This window comes from Mobula birostris, chromosome 12 (assembly GCF_030028105.1).
Source record: "Mobula birostris isolate sMobBir1 chromosome 12, sMobBir1.hap1, whole genome shotgun sequence".
NCBI lineage: Eukaryota > Metazoa > Chordata > Chondrichthyes > Myliobatiformes > Myliobatidae > Mobula > Mobula birostris.
In genome coordinates this window covers 71,390,037-71,412,595 of record NC_092381.1, presented here as the reverse complement: position 1 = coordinate 71,412,595, position 22,559 = coordinate 71,390,037, and the positions used below count along the sequence as shown (strand labels likewise).

The 22,559-nt window shown below is 41.6% G+C and overlaps 1 protein-coding gene across 4 annotated transcripts in view; it reads right to left on the bottom strand.

Moving 5' to 3' along the window:
• The window catches only part of lrrc42 (leucine rich repeat containing 42), a 41,006-nt gene that overhangs the window by 3,759 nt on the left and 14,688 nt on the right, over positions 1-22,559 (bottom strand). For 3 of the 4 annotated variants that reach the window (XM_072274059.1, XM_072274060.1, XM_072274058.1), the window contains exons 3-7: positions 16,077-16,208; positions 12,714-12,832; positions 7,835-7,923; positions 7,057-7,170; positions 5,362-5,437 (exon numbers count right to left, since the gene is read on the bottom strand). In XM_072274059.1, the coding sequence (XP_072130160.1) occupies positions 5,362-5,437; positions 7,057-7,170; positions 7,835-7,923; positions 12,714-12,832; positions 16,077-16,208 (530 nt within the window). The remainder of the gene's footprint in view (positions 1-5,361; positions 5,438-7,056; positions 7,171-7,834; positions 7,924-12,713; positions 12,833-16,076; positions 16,209-22,559) is intronic. The other variant, XM_072274061.1, reaches the window with a different exon arrangement.

The following is a 22,559-nucleotide window of genomic DNA, read 5'->3' as shown; positions in this document are numbered from 1 at the left end:
CTTCAGGCCCTTTTCCTTTTTTGTTATTTTGAAATTGTAAAAGATGGAAATAAAAAAAGTTTTATTGCTTAAAATATTAAAGAAATGTGTCCTCTTTAACTTTATGCCTTTTGGAAACCAGTTCATCTTTTACTCGCTTAGCTATTCACAGTAACAGAAATTTTGACCAGGGGTGCCCAAACTTTTGCATGCCACTGTATATCTCACTCATTTACATCTGTAAAATCTATAAAGTTACTCATAGAAGACTAAGGAAAAAAGAGGGTCGGTTACATGGAGATGGCTTTTTAGAGCAGCCCACCAGGGGATCATCTATACTGGATTGTGTGTTGTGCAATGAACCAGAATTGATCAGAGAGCTTAAGAACCCTTGGGGGAAAGTGATCATAATATGATCGAATTCATCCTGAAATTTGAGGAGAAACTAAAGTCAGATGTATCAGTATTACAGTGGAGTAAAAGGAATTACAAAGGCATGAGAGAGGAGTTGGCAAAAATTAGTTGGAAAATAACACTGGTAGGGACGACAGCAGAGCAGCTATGGCTGGAGTTTCTGGAAGAAATTCGTAAGGCACAAGATGTATACATTCTGAAGTATTCTAAAGGCAAGATGACTCAACCGTGGCTAACAAAAGAAGGCAAAGCCACACAGAGGGCATATAATAGAGCAAAAATTAGTGGGAAGTTAGAGGATTGGGAAGTTCTTAAAAACCAACAGAAGGCAACTAAAAAGTCATTAAGAAGGTGAAGATGGAAAACAGAAGTAGGCTCGCCAATAATAACAGGATACCAAAAGTTTCTTCAGATATATAAAGTGTAAAAGAGAGGCAAGAGTGGATATTGAACCGCTGGAAAATGATGTTAGAGAGATGATAATAGAGGATAAGGAAATGGTGGATGAACTGAATAAGTATTTTGCATCAGTCTTCACTGTGGAAGACACCAGCAGTATGCTGGAAATTCCATGTGTCGAGGGCATGAAGTGTGTGAAGTTACCATCACTAGAGAGAAGGTTTTTAGGAAACTGGAAGGTCTGAAGGTAGTTAAGTCACCTGGACAGATGGTGTACACCCCAGAGTTTTGAATTAAGTTGCTGAAGAGATTGTGGAGGCATTAGTAATAATCTTTCAAAAATCACTAGGTTCTGGAATGGTTCCAGAAGACTGGAAAACTGCAAATGTCACTCCACTCTTCAAGAAGGGAGAGAGGCAGAAGAAAGGAAACCATAGGCCAGTTAGTCTGTCCTCAGTGATCAGAAAGATGTTGGAGTTGATCATTAAGGATGAGGTCTCAAGCCACTTGGAGGCACATGATAAAATAGGCTGTAGTCAGCATAGTTTCCTCAAGGGACAATCTTGCCTGACAAATCTATTGGAATCTATTAAAAAATAACAAACAGGATAGACAAAGGAAAATTGATTGATGTTGCGCATTTAGATTTTCAGATGGCATTTGACAAGGTGCCACATGAGGCTCCTTAACAAGGTATGAGCCCATGGTATTACAGGAGAGATTCTAGCGTGGATTCAGTGGTGGCTGATTGGCAGGAGGCAAAGAGTGGGAATAAAGCGAGCCTTTTCTGGTTGGCTGCTGATGACAAATGGTGTTCCACAGGGGTCTGTGTTGGGACTGATTCTTTTGACGTTATAGGTCAATGATTTGGATGACATATTTGATAGCTTTGTTTCAAAGTTTGCAGATTATATGAAGATAGGTAGAGGTGCAGGTAGTTTTGAGGAAGTAGAGAGGCTACAGATGGACTTAGACAAAATGGGCAAAGAAGTGGCAGACAGAATACAGAGTTGGAAAGTGTATGGTCATGTGACTGTTTTCTAAGTGGAGAGAAAATACAAACAACTGAGATGCAAAGGGACTTGGGAGTCCTTGTGCAGGATTCCCTAAAAGTTAATTTGCAGGTTGAGTCTGTGGCAAGGAAGGCAAATGCAATGTTAGCATTCATTTCAAGAGGACTAGAATATAAAAGCAAGGATGTAATGTTGAGACTTTATAAAGCACTGGTGAGGCCTCATTTGGAGTATTGTGAGCAGTTTTGGGTCCCTCATCTTAGAAAGGATGTGCTGAAACTGCAGAGAGTTCAAAGGAGGCTCTTGAAATGATTCCAGGATTGAATGGCTTGTCATTGAGTGAGTGAGTGAGTGTTTGATAGCTCTGGATCTGTATTCACTGAAATTCAAAAGAATGAGGAATGATCTAATCGAAACCTATCGAGTGTTGAATGGCCTTGACAGAGTGGATGTGGAGAGGATGTTTCCTATGGTAGAAATGTCTCAGAAGAGGGGCGACCTTTTAGAACAGAGATGAGGAGGTACTTCTTTAGCCAGAGAGTGGCGAATCTGTGGAATACTTTGCCACAGGCAGCTGTGGAGGCCAAGTCTTCATGGATGTTTAAGACAGAGATTGATAGATTCAATAGATCTAAACAGTTACCCTCTACTAACACTCTTCTCCCCCCAGCAGAACTTGTCCTCTCAATAATTTCTCCTTTGGCTCCTCCCACTTCCTTTAAACAAAAGGGGTAGGCATGGGCACTCGCATGGGTCCCAGCCATGCCTGCCTGTTTGTCTGCTACGTGGAACAGTCTATGTTCTGAAGTCCTCACTGGTGACCATCCCACACTTTTCCTGTGCTGCATTGATGACTGCATTGGTGCTCACCCATGCTGAACTCATTGACTTCATCCACTTTGCCTCCAACTTCCACCCTGCCCTCAAATTCACCTGGTCCATTCGTGACAGCTCCCTTCCCTTTCTCGATCTCATTGTCTCTATCTCCAGAGACAGCTTATCCACTGATGTCTATTACAAACCTACGGACCCTCACAGCTATCTTGACTACACCTTGTCCCACCCTATTACTTGTAAAAATGCCATCCCCTTTTCTCAATTCCTCCATCTCAGCCACATCTGCTCTCAGGATGAGGCTTTTCATTGCAGATCGAAGGAGATGTCCTCCTTTTTCAAAGAAAGGGGCTTCCCTTCCTCCACCATCAACGCTGCCCTCAACCACATCTCTTGCATTTCATGTATATCTACTCTTACCCCATCCTCCTGCCACCCTCCCATGGATAGGGTTCCTCTTGTCCTCACCTACCACCCTACCAGCCTTTGTGTCCAGCACATAATTCTCGAAACTTCAGCCACCTCCAGTGGGATCCCACCATCAAGCACATCTTTCTTTCACCCTCCATTTTCTGCTTTCCGCAGGGATCGCTCCCTACGTGACTCCCTTGTCCATTTGCCCCCTCCCATTGATCTCCCTCCTAGCACATCCTTGCGAGTGGAACATGTGCTACACCTGCCCCTGCACCTCCTCCCTCACTACTATCCAGGGCCCTAAACAGTCCTCCAGGTGAGGTGGCACTTCACCTGCGAGTCTGTTGGGGTCACTTACTGTGTTCGGTGCTTCGGGTATGGCCTCCTGCATATCGGTGAGACCCGACGTAGATTGGGAGACCGCTTTGCCAAGCATCTACGCTTCATCCGCCAGAACAAGCAGGATCTCCCAGTGACCACCCATTTTAATTCCACTTCCCATTCCCATTCTGATAATGTGTCCATCCATGGCCTCCTCCGCTGTCGTGATGAGGCCACACTCAGGTTGGAGGAACAGCACCTTGTATTCCATTTGGGTAGCCTCCAACCTGATGGCAGGAACATCAATTTCTTAAACTTCCGGTAATGCCCCCCAAACCCCCTCTTCTTTATTTCCCATTCCCCTTTCCTTCTCTCACCTCATCTCTTTGCCTGCCCATCGCCTCCCTCTGGTGCTCCTTCCCCTTTTTTCTTCCTTCCATGACTTTCTGTCTCTTTCACTAATCAACTTCCTGGCTCTTTACTTCATCCCTCCCCCTCCAGGTTTCACCTATCACCTGGTGGTTCTCTCTCCCCTCCCCCAACCTATTAAGCCTACTCTTCAGCTTTTTTTTCCCTCTAGTCCTGAAGGGTTTGGCCCAAAGTGTCGACTGTACTTTTTTTTTCCATAGATGCTGCCTGGCCTGCTGAGTTCCTCCAGCATTTTGTGTGTGTTGATAGATTCTTGGTTGGTCAGGACATGAAGGGATATGGGAAGAAGGCAGGAGACTGGGGCCAAAGGAAAATTGGATTAGCTGTGATGGAATGGCAATGGGCCAAATTCTGTTCCTATATCTTATGGTCTTATGTTACTTCTAAACACAAACTGAATTGGGCTGAATTACTTTACTGTTCTGAGAATTATACCTTAGAAGGAAATCTAGGCATTAAAACACTATAGTAGGCCTAGCAGATTGATACTTGGTCTCCAGATATTGTTACCAAAAGAGATCATGTATACTGAAACTGTGCTCCTGGTAAGGGATGATCTGATTGAAGCTTTGAAGACAGTGTAGACTGATGGAAATTGCCTATTTCGGTTGGGAAATATAGGACAAAAGTTATAATCTAAAATTTATGAGCCAGACTGTATTAATACAGAGAAAAATTAAGAGAATTAATTTTCTGAAATTAAAGCCTTCTTAATGCAAATCCTCTACTGTGTACTAATTGTTGCCTGGTTAATTGTTATTCAAATCTGACATTTATACATTTTGAAAGTATTTGGAATATGTGGAGTCGGTCACATTCCCTATTATACCTCCTATGTTCTTAAAGATACTGAGATCTTAATTAACAAGTATTCTCCTTGTAAAAGATGGGGGATCTTAACTAGAATTGTATGCTGTCCTGTACAGATACAATGATAAACAATGCAGGTATCAAGAATTCAAGTCATAGAAAAAAATAAATTAACACTTTTTCTATAGAACTTCATGAAGCCAATGTATATGAATAATTAGAGTTGATTATAAATGAGGTGAAGAGCCTAAATACCAAATGTTGATGATATGTTGTGGGGGACATAGTAGACTTTGTGGTGCTATTGGAATAGGGTGTTCTGTTTGTGACGTTTAATCACTGTTTGCAGGCTCTCTCTGTGTGGAACTGAGTACACTGTAGGCTAACAAAACTTAAGCATCAACACTTCAAAGGCAAAGCAATGAAATCCTGAGAAAAGGCACGTATTTCAAATGTGAAGGAGACCAAGGGCATGTTAAAAGCTATGCATGGAATTACGATAATTGAAGCAGATAAGGGCATGTTAAAAGCTATGCAAGCAATTACGATAATTGTCTTTGTCTATGTACGACATAGACAAAGATGATTTTTTGAAGAGATACTAATTGAAATAATGGTGACAAAATGGGTAGTGGGAATTCATGGAAGCATCGACTCTAGTCATACAAGACAGTTTCATGTTGATAGCATGCAGACTTAAGCTGATTTCACAACGCTTCTCAAATGTTGCTTCTTGCAAACAACTTACAGAATCGCTGTGCAACTGTTCTGCTGTCAACTTCCTCAAGTTGTCTGCTGCATGAACGTTCCCACTGATAAACCACCTAAAATATATTAAAAATAAAGTACACCAATTGTTTTCTGGGAATAAAGGTACACAAAGCTAATTTCATCACTTTTAACAATTGAGTGGCCATGATAAAAGTCGATGAAATGATGCGACACTATCAAATGCAAACCAGTCTGGAGACACATTTTCCCTTTCTAAACGACAATGAAACAGACAAGTTTTTAACAACAGTCCCAAGCTATTTTTCCAACAAGAGTTCACCAGGTTATTGAATTTGACTTCACAATTTAATCTGACTCATGAATCTAAAACTGCTAATATGGTCTGTATAATACAACCACTATAATATCAGATTCTTTATGGAGGAGCTGTTTTCATAAATGAAGCAACACTAAACAAACAACAAAAGGAATTTGTGTCCTCAAGTTGAAGAATTCTAAAGCATGATTTATGTAAAAAAAATACATCTGAGTTTTAAAAAAGGTCAATCAAAACATCTGTAACTTTGTAACCAATCGATAGGAGTGAAATTGCCCTGATTCTATTTCTCCTCATCAGAAGTTCAACATTGTGGAAATTTCATCTTGCATATGACTGACACCAATCCAGTTAAAGTAAATTCAAACATTAAGGGAGGAATTCAAGGCAAAGCCTCCTCTATGCTGTTGATGGAGCCTCTAAGAAATCGTAGAAGAGTCAAATGTTATCACAGGAACAGAAATAACTTCCTAATACAAGATGGTTCAGGTGCAGTAACGGTTTAAGTTCTGGATAACATTCCTTTTAATCTGCCTAAAACATGTGTTTTAACACCACTCTGAGAGTAGAGCCCACAGTTTTATATAGCTTTGCCAAGTTCATCAAATTTATGATGACACAGCAGTAGTTTTGCACAGTGAGCAGAACAAAAATCAGGAAGGCCCCAGTTCTCATAGGACCCTGTAACCAGCCACAACAGGAGGTTGGGTTGGGTGGTGTTAGAAAACAAAATATGAGATTTTATGGTAAAGTTAGAAAGATTGAGACATAAACTTGAAGCTCCTTGAGGAAAAAGAATTGTACAACCAAAAGAACTGCTGGACAAGTTTGATCAAAATGCAGATGCAAGATAATTCTAATCAATAAATTGGACTCTAGATTTGTATTATTCTGTAATTACACTGAGTTTTTAAAATTATTTTTCAAACTGTTGTACAAAGGGAGCATTTCAAACAAATGATTGGGACAGAATTTAAACCAAGTTTCAGAAAAGTAATACAAAACATCAACCATCAGGCTCATGAACTTCATTTGCCCCATCACTGAACTGTTCCTGCAAATTATGGACTCCCTTTCAAGGACTCTTCATTTTAGGTTCTCAATATTTATTGCTCATTGAATATTATTATTTTCTTCTTTCTTTTTGTATTTGCAGTTTGTTCTTTTTTGCAAATTGGTTGTTGTCTGTCCTGTTGGGTGTGGTCTTTCATTGATTCTATTGTGTTTCTTGTACTTTTGAAAATGAATCTCAGGGTTGTTTATGGGTACATTTATATATGCACTTTGATAATAAATTTACTTTGAATGTTGAAAACACTGTAGTCCCTAAAATTATTTAAATGCAGTTCATATTTCTCATATGTAGAATATTGAAAATTTTCTACCACACAGTACCTGTTCTGCCCAGCCTTCTGTCCTGCAGCAGGAATGCTCAAACACCTCCAGAGGTTCTCCAGCAGGAAGCAGTGACAACTTGCTCTGAATCATTTGGATTGATGAGCAATTGGGCTAATATAAAAATAAAGTTAAAACTAATGAAATGTTTAAATTATTTACTTTCCAAAATGGAGAAAAAAAGATGGCCTATCTATGCTTTTGCTCAACTGTGATAATATACACTCAGTCGCCACTTTATTAGATATACTTGCTCATTAATGCAAACATTTAATCAGCCAATTATGTGGCATAAAAGCATGGAGACATTGTTAAGAGGTTCAATTGTTGTTCAGACCAAACATCAGAATGGGGAAGAAATGTGACCCAACTGACTTTGACCATGAAATGATTTTGGTGCCAGATCACAACCAGACAAACGAAGGTAACTATTTATAGAATGCCTCTATTTCTGTGGTACTTCATTATCGATCAGACACAGAGCACAAGGATGAGCTGACCCCCAAGGTAGGACATAAGGAGCAGCCAATGAGAGGCAAGGAAGATTTGGCCCATTATTTACAGCTCAGGTTCTTGATTCAGTTTTAAATATGTTCTTTGTTGCCAATCCACTGTGTTTTGTAATATTACAGGTACAGGATAGAGAATATCGTGTTTCATGAAACCTAGGGAATCTGTAAGAAACCTTGTCACAAATATAGAGTATGAAAAGGTTCAGTTTTGGTTTGAATGCCATCATGAAAGCTGTCAGATTAATGTGAAAGTTATAAATCCTCACCGAAGCACCAGTCCCAGAGATATTCAATGACCTCAACTTTGTAAAGCAACACACATACAGCAAACCACGTCCGCTGATTTTAGGGTTACCTGTTTAGAGGAAACCAAAAGATGCAGGTCATAACTGGTTTCTAATTAAGATTCTTACTGCAATAACTCTGAAAAATATCTGCTTTGTGATTACATATCTTCTTTGTAAATAGCAATCATTTCAACTATTTAGCAATTTGCAGCATCCCCAGATAAAGAAGTTATTTTGGAAATCCTTAACTGATAAAATAAACACATATCAAGTGTCAGCTTTCACTTTCAATATTAAATCATTTTTTTAAAATCAGAAGAATAATGAATAATGCAAACCAGGCTCCTCTAAGCCAGTCACATTTGCCTGCATCGCACTAAACCCCGCCTGTCCAGGTTCTTATCCAAATTATTTTTGTATCATTATTGTACCTACCTCAATTACTTTCTCTGGCAGCTTGTTCCATGTATGCACTACTCTGTGTGAAGAAGTTGTTTCTCAGTTCCCTTTTAAATCTTTTCCCTCTCATCTCAAGCCTATGCCTTCTAGTTTTTTTGTTTCCTTTCCCTGGGATATGAACTGTGTGCATTCATCCCATCTGTGGCCCTCATAACTTTGAACACTCTTAGACAATTGACCCCCCCCCCCCCCCCAGTCTCCAATACTCCAAGGAATACAGTCTTTAACTCAGGCACTCAAATCCTGTCAATATTCTTGTAAATCTCCTGTCAAGTCTTTCCAATGATACCCTTCCAGTAACAGGATGGCCAAAACTGTGCACAGAGATCCAAGTGCAGCCTTTCCAGTGGCTAGTATAACCGCAACAGAGCACCCCAACTCTTACACTCAATCTCTGAATGGAGGCCAGCACGCCGAGCAGATTCTTCATCATTTGTGATGCCAGTTAATGAGAACCATGTACCTGTAACTCTTTGGTCCCCATTCCACGACACTCCCATGGTACTACCATTCACTGCACAAGTCGTACCTTTGTTTGATTTCCCAAAGTGCAACATCGCACATCTCACCTATTCTTAGACCATTCACCCAGCTGATCAAGATCTCCCATTAATTTTTAATAACTTCCTTCAGTGTCTACAATTCCATCTACTTTCTAACCATGCTATGCTCATTTTGATCTAAATTGTTTCTATAAATAACAAAAATCCCAGCATCAATACCTGTGGCATTGGGAGGTTTGTCCTGGAAAACTGCCACATTGTTGAAGTTAACTGATAATATTCTAGATTATTGCATATTCCTGTTATTGATGGGGAAACCACCCAATGTGGTTGTGATATGGATTACTGACGCTTAGTGGCCATTTTTAAGTTACCACTTGCGTTTCATAAATGAGCATTAGCTGCACTTATAGGACAATGTACACTTGTGTTTTTACAGTATGCCAAACTCCCACATTGTTGGCTCTACTGTTTATCATGGTAGGAAATGAGTTACAATTGCTAATCCACAACCATGCTATCACATCCAAGTTTAAACAATTCCATAAGTTTACACATGGTTTAATATTTGTGGAAGCACATGTGCGGAAACAACTTCCACATTTAATATTTTTACATATAATATGTTGCAACACAAAGAGGCCATACTTTCCAACCACTCCAAGGAGTTCATGTCCTATGTGATCTCCATACCGTCCGTCCTCAGTTAACCGCTCAGTGTAGCTTGTCACCCGCTTCTTTTTCAGCATATCAAAGGATGAACTTCAAGGTACCAACTTCCCAAGTTATTGCAATGTTGGGCAATGGCCACCATTAAGTAATTTCTGCACCGGTCAGAAATCATCACAGAATTTCATTATCACTGTGGATTTCCCAAAAAGAGTCAGCTTAACTGGAATATTAGTTCATGCTACAGTGCCTATAAAAAATATTCGCCACTCCCCAGCCCCCAGGAGTTTTCATGCTTTACAACGTTGAATAGTAATGATTTAATTTGGCTTTTTTTTTTGACACTGATCAACAGAAATAGACTCTTTTGTGTCAAAATAAAAACCGATCTCTACAAAGTGATCTAAATTATTACAAATATAAAACACAAAATAATTGATTGCCTAAGTATTCACCCCCTTCAGTTCAGAATTTGGCAGCAATTACAGTCTGTGTAGATAGGTCTCTATCATGTTTGCACATCTGGACACCGCAATTTTCTGCCCCCAATTCCTCCTTACAAAACTGCTCAAGCTGTATCAGATTGCATGGGGATCGTGAGTGAACAGCCCTTTTCAAGTCCAGCCACAAATTCTCAATTGGATTGAGGTCTGGACTCTTGACCTGGCCACTGCAGGACGTTATCTTTGTTGCTTTTAAGCCATTCCTGTGAAGTATGGCTTTATGCTTGGGGTCATTGTCTTGCTGGAAAACAAATCTTCTCCCAAGTCACAGTTCTCTTGCAGACTGCATTGGGCTTTCCTCCAGAACTTCCGCGTATTTTGCTGCATTCATTTTACCCTCTACCTTCACAAGCCTTCCAGGGCCTGCTGCAGTGAAGCCTCCCCACAGCATGATGCAGTCACCACCATGCTTCATGGTAGGGATGGTGTGTTTTTGATGATGTGCCATGTTTAAAAGTAGTGTTTAGTCTGAAGGCCAAAAAGCTCAATTTTGGTTTCGTCAGACCATAGAACCTTCTTCCAGCTGACTTCAGACAAACCCTAGCTGAGATTTCATGAGAGTTTTTTCCCCCCAACAGTGGTTTTTTCTTTGCCACTCTCTCATAAAGCTGCAACCGGTGAAGCTCCTGAGCAACAGTTTTTGTATGTGCAGTCTCTCTCATCTCAGCCATTGAAACATGTAACGCCCCTAGAGTTGTCATAGGTCTCTTGGTGGCCTCCCTCACTTGTGCCCTTCTCGCACAGTCACTCAGTATTTGAGGACAACCTGTCTAGGCATATTTACAGCTGTGCTGTATTCTTTACTTTTTTGATGATTGAAATATCAAGGGATATTCAGTGACTTAGAAATTTTCTTGTATCCATCGCTATACTTGTGCTTTTTAATAACCTTTATGCAGAGTGTTCTTTTATCTTCACAGTGTAGTTTTTGACAGGATACTGACTCACCAGCAGTTCGACCTTCCAGGTGCACGTGTACTTTTACTACAATCAATTGAAATATCTTGACTGCACACAGGTCTTCAAAAACAGATCTCCATTTAACTAATTATGTGACTTCTAAAACCAATTGGCTGCTCCATTGATGATTTGGTGTGTCATATTAAAGGGGGAGGGGTGAATACTTATGCAATCAATGATTTTGTGCTTTTTATTTGTAATTACTTTAGATCACTTTGTAGAAATCTGTTTTTACTTTGATATGGAAGTCTTTTTCTGTTGATCAGCATAAAAAAAAACAAATTAAATCCACTGTGATTCGCTGTTGTAAAACAATAAAATATGAAAACTTTCCGGGGGGGGGAGGGGATATACTTTTTATAGACACTGTATATTAATTCCCTTATATTGTGACACATGCAAATAGAACCAACTGTATCAACCAGTCTTAGCTTACTAGTAAGATTGTGGATTAAAAATGTATACCGGAGATTTAACCGTATACAGATTGTGTTTGTCTATTATTGTGACTTGGATGAAGACCAGATCACAGTTTACGAGTAATAAATGCAAAAAACTAGGCAATAGCAAAAGGTTCACAAACTTTTTCTTGTACCTGTAGTTTAATACACGCACATACAGAGTCTATACCTGTCCAGTAGAGCCTAATCTCCGATCATCATGGACCATCTTGTCACGGGACCAGGACCTCACACTGTCACAGCTGTATGGTAATTTGTTGTGCAATGCTTACTGTACTATCTCACATTACCAAAAAATCCAGGCACATGCAACTTGCATTTCTCAATATGGAGTCTGGGTTCTCCCAGTGGAGAAGAGTGGCTCCCCAAGTCACAGTATGTATTTCATCCTCTAAAGAAACACTGAGCATGATCTTCACCATGAGCAGCCTCAATCACAATACCTGGGAGCTGCCGACCTCACAAAAATCTTTTTCTGCATCAGTCTCCAATCTAAGTGACCACGAAATTCATGTGCACTTTGCTTAATTCGTAAAAGTTATGATCTTAACTAACTGGTCCACAATAGACCCAATTCTCAAAGCAGACTGGTGTCATATGCTATCAGCATCACAGTTCTCTCAAATTTTCCTCACTTCCAACAAGATGTCTGTCAGAGTGGAGCCACAGGACAAATAGGAAACCGTTCAACTCTAGTAATCGTCATTCCAGAACCAAGGTCACTTCAGATTTTGTTTTTCAAGCTGTAAATGTACACAGGCTGAACTCTATGTCATCACCCATTCTTTCAGTGAAGCATATGAAAGAACTGCCCTTACATTTAACAGCTAAAAACAAAGTTCCCCAACAACCCAATACTTCCCCACCCACCTAGGCTCTACTACACAAAACTGCTTCCTGACAGCACAGGTAAAACGAGATCCTGCAAAACATGTACCACTTCCCAAGTTCGGGAGTCACCTACAATAAAGGCAATCTTTGAAAATTACATTCATTGCCATTGATAGCCTTTGGATATCTGGGCAAAGCACTGTCTGAAAATCAGGAATTCAGACAGCTGGCACACAGCTCATGATATAATACTAAGCAATGATAATTGCCCACCCCCTCACCCCAACCTATATATTCCTGACCCATGGAGTTCAATGCACTAGGGAGATACCATCAGTACCATCTCTACAAAATCCTGCAAATCTGATGGGTTATTTCCCTGTTTTGGCATTGCACTTCAAGTCTCTTTAAATTCATTTTGATGACGAGAAGTACAGTATATCAGAATTATGTGGACTGGCCACAAACTTACCTGACAGATCCAGCACCTCCAAATTTCCTAAACCCTTCCTCATCACTCGGACCGGTGCTGTCATTCTCTGCAGACCACAGTCAGACAGGCCATTATCTTTGAGGTACAAGAGGACGAGACTGGAAGAAATGGGGTGAAGCTCAACTTTGGAGAAGTGGAAGGGGAAAAACATACTTTGCTGTTAGAACTATTTAATTACCTTCAGACACACAAGACCTGCTCCCCAAGAAGGGCCTACAATTAGACTTCGAACAAATGGATCATTGAGTTGGGTGAGGTGAGGCTTGCAAATTCTGGATCAGCTGTTCCTTGAGTTATGGTCTAACCAGAGTTTGATAGAGCTGCAACATTAAATTGCAGCTCTTGAACTGAATCCCCTGGCTAATGAAGGCCAACAGACCAAATGCCTTTTAACCACCCTATCAACTTGCATAGCAATTTTGAGGGATCTATTGATGTGGACCCCAAGATCCCTCTGTTAGTCCACACTGCAAAGAATCCTGTCATTAACCCGTTTTCTAGATTAAACTCCATCTGCCACTTCTCAGCCCAGCACTATATCCTATCAATGTCCTGTTGTAACTTGCGATAACCTGCTACATTATCTGCAACAGTACCGACCTTCATGACATCTGCAAACTTACTAACCCACACTTCCATTCCCTTATCCAACTCATTAATAGAACCAACAAGAGTAGGGGTCTCAGAACAGATCTCTGCCGATCTACAATAGTCACCAACCTCTAGGTAGACTATGCACCATCTACTACCACCCACTGCCAACCTCTAGGTAGACTATGCACCATCTACTACCACCCACTGCCAACCTCTAGGTAGACTATGCACCATCTACTACCACCCACTGCCAACCTCTAGGTAGACTATGCACCATCTACTACCACCCACTGCCAACCTCTAGGTAGACTATGCACCATCTACTACCACCCACTGCCAACCTCTAGGTAGACTATGCACCATCTACTACCACCCACTGCCAACCTCTAGGTAGACAATGCACCATCTACTACCACCCACTGCCAACCTCTAGGTAGACTATGCACCATCTACTACCACCCACTGCCAACCTCTAGGTAGAATATGCACCATCTACTACCACCCACTGCCCTCTATGGACAAGCCAATTCCATACCAACACAAACAACAGGAATTTTGCAGATGCTGGAAATTCAAGCAACACATATCAAAGTTGCTAGTGAACGCAGCAGGCCAGGCAGCATCTCTAGGAAGAGGTACAGTTGACGTTTCAGGCCGAGACCCTTTGTCAGGACTAACTGAAGGAAGAGTTAGTAAGAGATTTGAAAGTGGGAGGGGGAGGAGGAGATCCAAAATGATAGGAGAAGACAGGAGAGGGAGGGATGGAGCCAAGAGCTGGACAGGTGATTGGCAAAAGGGATATGAGAGGATCATGGGACAGGAGGCCCAGGGAGAAAGACAAGGGGGGGGGGGCCCAGAGGATGGGCAAGGGGTATAGTCAGAGGGACAGAAGGAGAAAAAGGAGAGAGAGAAAAAGAATGTGTGTATATAAATAAATAAATAACAGATGGGGTACGAGGGGGAGGTGGGGCATTAGCGGAAGTTAGAGAAGTCAATGTTCATGCCATCAGGTTGGAGGCTACCCAGATGGAATATAAGGTGTTGTTCCTCCAACCTGAGTGTGGCTTCATCTTTACAGTAGAGGAGGCCGTGGATAGATATGTCAGAATGGGAATGGGATGTGGAATTAAAATGTGTGGCCACTGGGAGATCCTGCTTTCTTTGGCGGACAGAGTGTAGGTGTTCAACAAAGCGGTCTCCCAGTCTGCGCGGGTCTTGCCAATATATAGAAGGCCACATCGGGAGCACCGGACGCAGTATATCACCCCAATACAACCAAGTTTTCCTGGGTTCCATGCCTCCTGACTTTCTAAATGAGTCTACCATGGGGAACCTTGTCAAATGCCTTATTAAAATCTATATACATCATATCTACTGTTCTACCTTCAATTTATTTTGTCATTTCCTCAAATTCAATCAGGCTCATGAGGTATCAACTTGCCACTCACAAAGCCATGTTGACTATCCCTAATCAGACTATGCTTCTCCAAATGCTCGTAAACCCTGTCTTTAAGACATTTCTCAAACAGTTTTGCCACCACTGACATAAGACTCACTGATCTATAAATCCCAGGATTATCTCTATTACCTTTCTAGAATGTAGGGTTAACATTTACCACCTACCAATCCTCTGGTACTACTCCTGTAGCTAAAGGCAGAGAACCTCTTCCATTGCTTCCCATAGGAACCTGGGATATACATACCCCATCTGGCCCCCAGGAACTTATCTACCCTAATGTTTTTCTAAAGTTCCAGCACACCTTTTTCTTAACACTGATATGTTCCAGTATATCAGCCTGTTTTACATTATTCTCACATTCATCAAGGCCCCTTACTGGTGAATACTGAAACAAAATATTCATTAAGGATCTTTCCTACCTCCTCCGACTCCAGCAACATCTTGACTCTAGTCATCCTCCTGTTCTTCATATAAATTTTTTCCTTAATCCTACTTGCCTAGGACTTCTCATGCCTCCTTTTAGCTCTCCCAAGTTCATTCTTAAGCTCTTTCCATGTTACCTTATAACTGTAGAGCCCTGCCTGATCCTTGCTTCTTTCTTCACCCTACCATCCTTTCCCTGCCTCAATGAGACAAACTTATCCAGAACACTATGCAAGAGCTCTCTCAACAAGCTCCACATTTCTCCACAAAAGCTGTGCATTTCTGTGAGTACATCTGTTCCAAAACTATGCTAAATTCCTGCCAAATAGCATCATAATTCACCCTCCCCCAAATAAATACTTGTCCATTTATTTGGCATGTGAGAGAGAATAGGTTACAAGGAAACAAAAAGGAAGAATGGGACTGATTGGAATGTTCCAAGAACTTGATGGACCAACAAATACGAGGCCCCACCATAGATTGGGTGATCAAGTAGAAGTAGAACAAAATTTGAAACCAAGGGATTACCTTGAAATTGTGACTGATGTGACAAGGTCCATAATGCAGGAAAACACAAATACTGAAAGCCATAAGAGAATAAAAGACTGAATTAATGTATAATACAGAGGTGTCCAACCTGGGGTCCATGGACCCCTCAGTTAATGGTAAAGCCCCATGGCATAAACAAGGTTGGGAATCCCTAGTATAATTAGGTGATTGATGGCTGGTATGGACTCGATGGGCCAAATGGTCTGTTTCCATGTCATATTTCTCTGACTGAATAAAATTCTCTACACAAAATTAAGGATTTCTTCTGCATGAAATTGGTGATCTCTTATAGGGAATGCAACTAATACATACTGTACCTCACGAGGGATTCAGATGTCAAGTGTCTTAACAGTTCATGGTCATCGCCCAGTTTACAACTTGACAGATCCAGACACTTCAAACCACGAAAAGATTGGATTTCCTTTAACTTTTCTGATACCAACATAAATCTGAAAGAAATATTAAGGCAACTTTGTAAAATGTCATCATAGCAACTGTCCTGTAATGCAAGAGAACTGCATCACATCAGTGGCCCCGATTATAGCTCTCCAAGACCATTATCAGCATGAAGTCAGCTACAATGCAGATTCAATATTAGAGTTTCTCAACCATCTTTGAATTAAATTTTAATTGCAATAGTATAGTTAGAGGAATAGACCCAATATAGGATTGAGTGTCCCATAGGCTGTGTTGTCTATCTGGTGCAACTAGGGACTAAATTAAAATGCAGAGCCAAAAAGCTAATAGTGGATTCCAGTTAACTGGGCCAGCCACTTATTTGGGACCACACTTAAAGAACTAAAACAAATCAAGAAAATTGTTTAGTTGGGACAATATGCTACTTAGTCGGGGCAAGAGAGTTGCCGAATGTTTTCTAATTAGTGTCAGTCATGTGCATGTTATGTGGCCGGAAGACACTACACCGTATCATCAGTTACGTGTGTTTGTATTCAAAAAGCAGGCTTCCGAGGTAGAGAGAATGGAACTGGCCCAGTGCAACAGCTTTCCACTTTGAAAACACTTCCGCACAAGTTTCCTGTCATAGTCAGGCACCATGGACAACCACCAGTATTGGTTGTGATTTAATTTGTTCGGTATTTCATTTAAATACATAATTTGTTACTCAGTTAAACAAGTTTGTTTTATTAAAATAGCTTTTTTACTATTTCCATGAAACTTCAACTACTTGAGTCAAAAGGTACTGGTCCCGATGTGTCCCAATCAACCAGTGTTCACTGAATTCTCTGGACTGACCCATGCCACATGCAAATTGACACAGCGTTTCTAAGATCAGTGAGCTAAATCGGGCCCATAGATTGGTGTGGGAGAAGCGGGTTTGAATTTGTGGGGAAATGGCACCAGAATTGGGAATAAAAGGGAATAGTTCGGATGGTACGGGCTCCTCCTGAACCATGCTGGGATCAGTGAGCTGTTAAATCACAAAACTAGGGCTGTGGATAGGGCTTTAAACTACATGGTAAGTTCAACTGCTTGCAAAGAATGGATAATGTAAAAGAGACGGAAATTTTGAGGTGGAGAGAGAGCAAATATATCAGTATTACAGTTGAGTTAAGGAACTAAAGGCATGAGAGAGGTGCTGGCCAAAGTTGATGGAAGCAGACTCTAGCAGGAATGACAGTAGAGCAGCAGTGGTTGGAGTTTCTGGGAGTAACTCAGAAGATGTGGGATTGAAGGGAGGTTGAAAATCTGGCGGAGTGGTGTCATAACAACAACCTCTCAATGTCAGCAAGACCAAGGAGCTGATTATTGACTTCAGGAGAAGAAACGCAGAGGTCCATGAGCCAGTCCTCATCGGGGGATCAGAGGTGGAGAGGGTCAGCAATTTTAAATTCCTCAGTGTTATTATTTCGGAGGATCTGTCCTGGGCCCAGCATGCAGGTGCCATTATGAAGAAAGCACAGCAGCGCCTCTAGGAGTTTGCAAAGATTCAGCATGACATCTAAAACTTTGACAAACTTCTATAGGTGTGTGGTGGAGAGTGTGTATCACAGCCTGGTATGGAAGCACCAATGCCTCACACAGAAAATCCTACTAAAAATAGTGGATACGGCCTAGTCCCTCATGCGTAAAGCCCTCCCCACCATTGAGCACATCCACATGAAACACTGTCTCAAGAAAGCAGCATCTGTCATTGGGGACCCTTCCACCCAAGAGTGCTCCCTTCTTGCTGTTGCCATCACGAAGAAGGTAAAGGAGTCTCAGGACTCACACTACCAGGTTCAGGAACAGTTACTCCTGTCAACCACCACGCTCTTGAACCGAAGGGGATATCTTCACTTGCCCCATCATTGAAATGTTCCTAGAAACTATGGACTCATTTTCAAGGACTCTTCATCTCATGTTCTCAATATGTATTGTTCATTTGTTTTCTATTATTATTTCTTCCTTTTTGTATTTGCACAGTGGTTATCTCCTGCACTCTAGTGGAATACCCATGTTGGGTGGTAATTCATTGATTTTGTTATGGTTATTATTCAGTTGATTTATTGAGTATGCCCACAAAAAATAAGATTTGAGAATAAATTTACTTTGAACTCTAAAGAAGCAGGATTCTAAAGGAACGATGAGGCAACCATAGCTAATAAGGGAGTCAAACAGGGCATAAAAGCAAAAGAGAAGCTGTAAATTATACAAAAATTAGCTAGAAGCTAGAGGATTAGGAAGCATTTAAAAACCAACAGAAGATAACTAGAAAAGAAAAGATGAAATACAACAAGGGAAATCAAAGCCAAAGAGAGTGCATATAATAGAGCAAAAAATAGTGGGAAGTTAAAGGATTGGGAAACTTTCAAATACCAACAGAAGGCAACAAAAAAAGGTCATTAAGAGTGGCTATCAGACTGCTGGAAAATGATGCCGGAGAGGGAGTAATGGGGGATAAGGAAATGGCAGATGAACTGAATAAGTATTTTGCATCAGTATGGTGGAAGCTCCAGGTGCCGGGGGGGATGAACTGTGTGACGTTGCCACTACTAGGGAGAAGGTTCTTGGGAAACTGAAAGGTCTGAAGGTAGACAAGTCACCTCAACTAGATGATGTACTCCCCAAGGTTCTGAATGAGATGGCTGAGGAGATTGTGGAGGCATTAGTAATGATCTTTCAAGAATCACTAGGTTCTGGAATGGTTCCAGAAGACTGGAAAACTGCAAATGTCACTCCACTCTTCAAGAATGGAGAGAGGCAGAAGAAAGGAAACCATAGGCCAGTTAGTCTGACCTCACTGGTTGGGAAGATGTTGGAGTCGATTGTTAAGAATACTTGGAGGCACATGATAAAATAGGCCATAGTCAGCAAGGCTTCCTCAAGGGAAAATCTTGCCTGACAAATCTGTTGGAATTCACTGAAGAAATAAGAAGCAGGATAGACAAAGGAGATTCGGTGATGTTGTGTACTTGGATTTTCAGAAGGCCTTTGTCAAAGTGCCATAGATGAGGCTGCTTAACAAGCAGCGAGCTCATGGTATTACAGGAAAGATTCTATCTTGCATTAACCAGTGGCTGATTGGCAGGAGGCAAAGAATGAGAATAAAAGGAGCCTTTTCTGGTTGGCAGCTAGTGGTGTTCCACACAGGTCTGTGTTGGAACAGATTCTTTTCAGATTATATGTCAATGATTTGGATGATGGAATTGATGGCTCTGTGGCAAAGTTTGCAGATGATACGACAAAAGGTGGAAGGCCAGGTAGTTTTGGGGAAATAGAGAGGCAACAAACACATAGGAGAATGGGCAAAGAAGTGGCAGATGGAATACAGTGTCAGGAAGTGTACAGCCATGCACTTTGGCAGAAGAAATGGTTGACTATTTTCTAAATGGAGAGACAATACAAAAAACTGAGAGGCTAAGGGACTTGGGAGTCCTTGTGCAGGATTGCCTAAAGGTTAATTTGCAGGTTGAGTGTGGTGCAGAAGGCAAGTGCGATGTTAGCATTCATTTCAAGAGGACTAGAATATAAAAGTAAGGATGTAATGTTGAGACTTTATAAAGCACTGGTGAGGCCTCTTTTGGAGTATTGAGAGCAGTTTTGGGTCCCTCATCTTACAAACCCCATTTCCAGAAAAGTTGGGATATTTTCCAAAATGCAATAAAAACAAAAACCTGTGATATGTTAATTCACGTGAACCTTTATTTAACTGTACAAAGTACAAAGAAAAGATTGTCAATAGTTTTACTGACCAACTTAATTGTATTTTGTAAATATACACAAATTTAGAATTTGATGGCTGCAACACACACAACAAAAGTTGGGACAATGTTAAAATAAGATTGAAAAGTGCACAGAATATTCAAGTAACATCGGTCTGGAAGACTCCACATTAAGCAGGCTAATTGGTAGCAGGTGAGGTATCATGACTGGGTATAAAAGTAGTGTCCATCAAAGGCTCAGTCTTTGCAAGCAAGGATAGGTCGTGACTCACCCCTTTGTGCCAAAATTCGTGAGAGAATTGTTAGTCAGTTCAAAAGGAACATTTCTCAATGCAAGATTGCAGAGAATTTAGGTCTTTCAACATCTACAGTACATAATATTGTGAAAAGATTCAGAGAATTCAGAGACATCTCAGTGCATAAAGGGCAAGGTCGGAAACCACTGCCTCAGGTGGCACTGCCTAAGAAACCGTCATGCTACTGTGACACTTATAGCCACCTGGGCTCGGAAGTACTTTGGAAAACCATTGTCACTCAACACAGTCCGTCGCTGCATCCAGAAATGCAACTTGAAACTGTATTATGCTAGGAGGAAGCCATACATCAACTCTATGCAGAAACGCTGGTGAGTTCTCTGGGCCTGAGCTCATCTCAGATGGACCGAAAGACTGTGGAACCGTGTGCTGTGGTCAGATGAGTCCACATTTCAGCTAGTTTTCGGAAAAAACAGGCGCCGAGTTCTCCGTGCCAAAGATGAAAACGACCATCCAGATTGTTATCAGCGAAAGGTGCAAAAGCCAGCAACTGTGATGGTCTGGGGGTGCATCAGTGCCCACAGCATGGGTGAGTTGCATGTATGTGAAGGTACCATTGACTCTGAGGCGTATATTAGGATTTTAGAGAGACATATGTTGCTATCAAGGCGACGTCTCTTCCCGGGACGTCCATGCTTATTTCAGCAGGACAATGCCAGACCACATTCTGCACTGGCTACAACAGCGTGGCTTTGTAGACGCAGAGTGCGTGTGCTTGACTGGCCTGCTGCCAGTCCAGATCTATCTCCTATTGAAAATATATGGCGCATCATGAAGAGGAGAATCGGACAACGGAGACCACAGACTGTTGAGCAGCTGAAGTCTTGTATCAAGCAAGAATGGGCAAAATTTCCAATTGCAAATCTACTACAATTAGTATCCTCAGTTCCAAAACGATTAAAAAGTGTTATTAAAAGGAAAGGTGATGTAACACAATGGTAAACATGCCTCTGTCCCAACTTTTGTTGAGTGTGTTGCAGCCATCAAATTTTAAATTTGTGTATGTTTACAAAATACAATTAAGTTGGTCAGTAAAACTATTGAAAATCTTTTCTTTGTACTTTTGTCAGTTAAATAAAGGTTCACGTGAATTAACATACTACAGATTTTTGTTTTTATTGCATTTTGGAAAATATCCCAACTTTTCTGGAAATGGGGCTTGTAGAAAGGATGCGCTGAAACTACAGAGGATTCAAAGGCAGTTTGCGAAATGATTCCAGGATTGAATGGCTTGTCATATGAAGAGCGCTTGATGGCTCTGGGCCTGCATTCACTGGAATTCAGAAGAATGAGGGGTGACCTCATTGAAACCTAGCAAGTGTTGAATGGCCTCGACAGAGTGGATGTGGAGAGGATGTTTCCTGTGGTGGGAGTGTTTAAGACCAGAGAACACAGCCTCAGAATAGAGGGGTGCCCTTTTACAATGGAGAATGAGGAGGAACTTTTTAGCCAGTGAATTTGTGGAATTCACTGCCACAGGCAGCTATGGAAGCCAATTCTTTATATTTATATATATATATATATATGTTGATAGATTCTTAATTAAACAGGGCATGAAGGGATCCGGTGGGGTGGGGGAGGGGCAAGATTGGGACTGAGAGGAAAGCAGCCAGAGTGTGAGTGAGCCAGTGAAGGAGTGGAGCTCTGAGGCTTTGACTCGAGAGGCTTCGATGAGAAGAGGCGGAGGACAAGCTAGCTCGCAGTTAGTTTTTACAATGTCCCCTGAGACGGTGATGTGCCTCTCATGTGAGATGTGGCAGTCTTGGGGTAACGCCCCTCTCCCGCAGAGTCACATCTGCCAGAAGTGCATACGGCTGGGCGATCTGGAAGACCGTGTAAGGAATCTGGAGCAGCAGCTGGATGACCTTCGACTCATAACAGAGAATGAGGCAGTCATAGGTGAGAGCTACAGGGAGGTAGTCACACCTAGGCTGTCGGAAGCAGGTTGTTGGGTGACAGTCAGAGGGGGGAAAGCGAAGGTGAGCAGACAGGTTGTGCAGAGCACCCCTCTAGCCATTCCCCTGAATAATAAGTTTACCGTCCTGGATACTGTTGGCGGGGACGACCAACCAGGTGTGAGCTACGGTGGCAGGGCCTCCGGCACTGAGTCTGACCCTGTGGTGCAGAAGGGTGGTGCAGAAGGGTGGGACGGAGAAGAGGAGAGCTGTCGTCATTGGAGACTCTATAGTCAGGGGAGCAGACAGGAGATTTTGTGGACGTGAGAAGGACACCCGCATTGTTTGTTGCCTCCCGGGTGCCAGGGTCCGGGATGTCTCTGACCGGGTGCACGACATCCTGGTACGAGAGGGAAAGCAACCAGAAG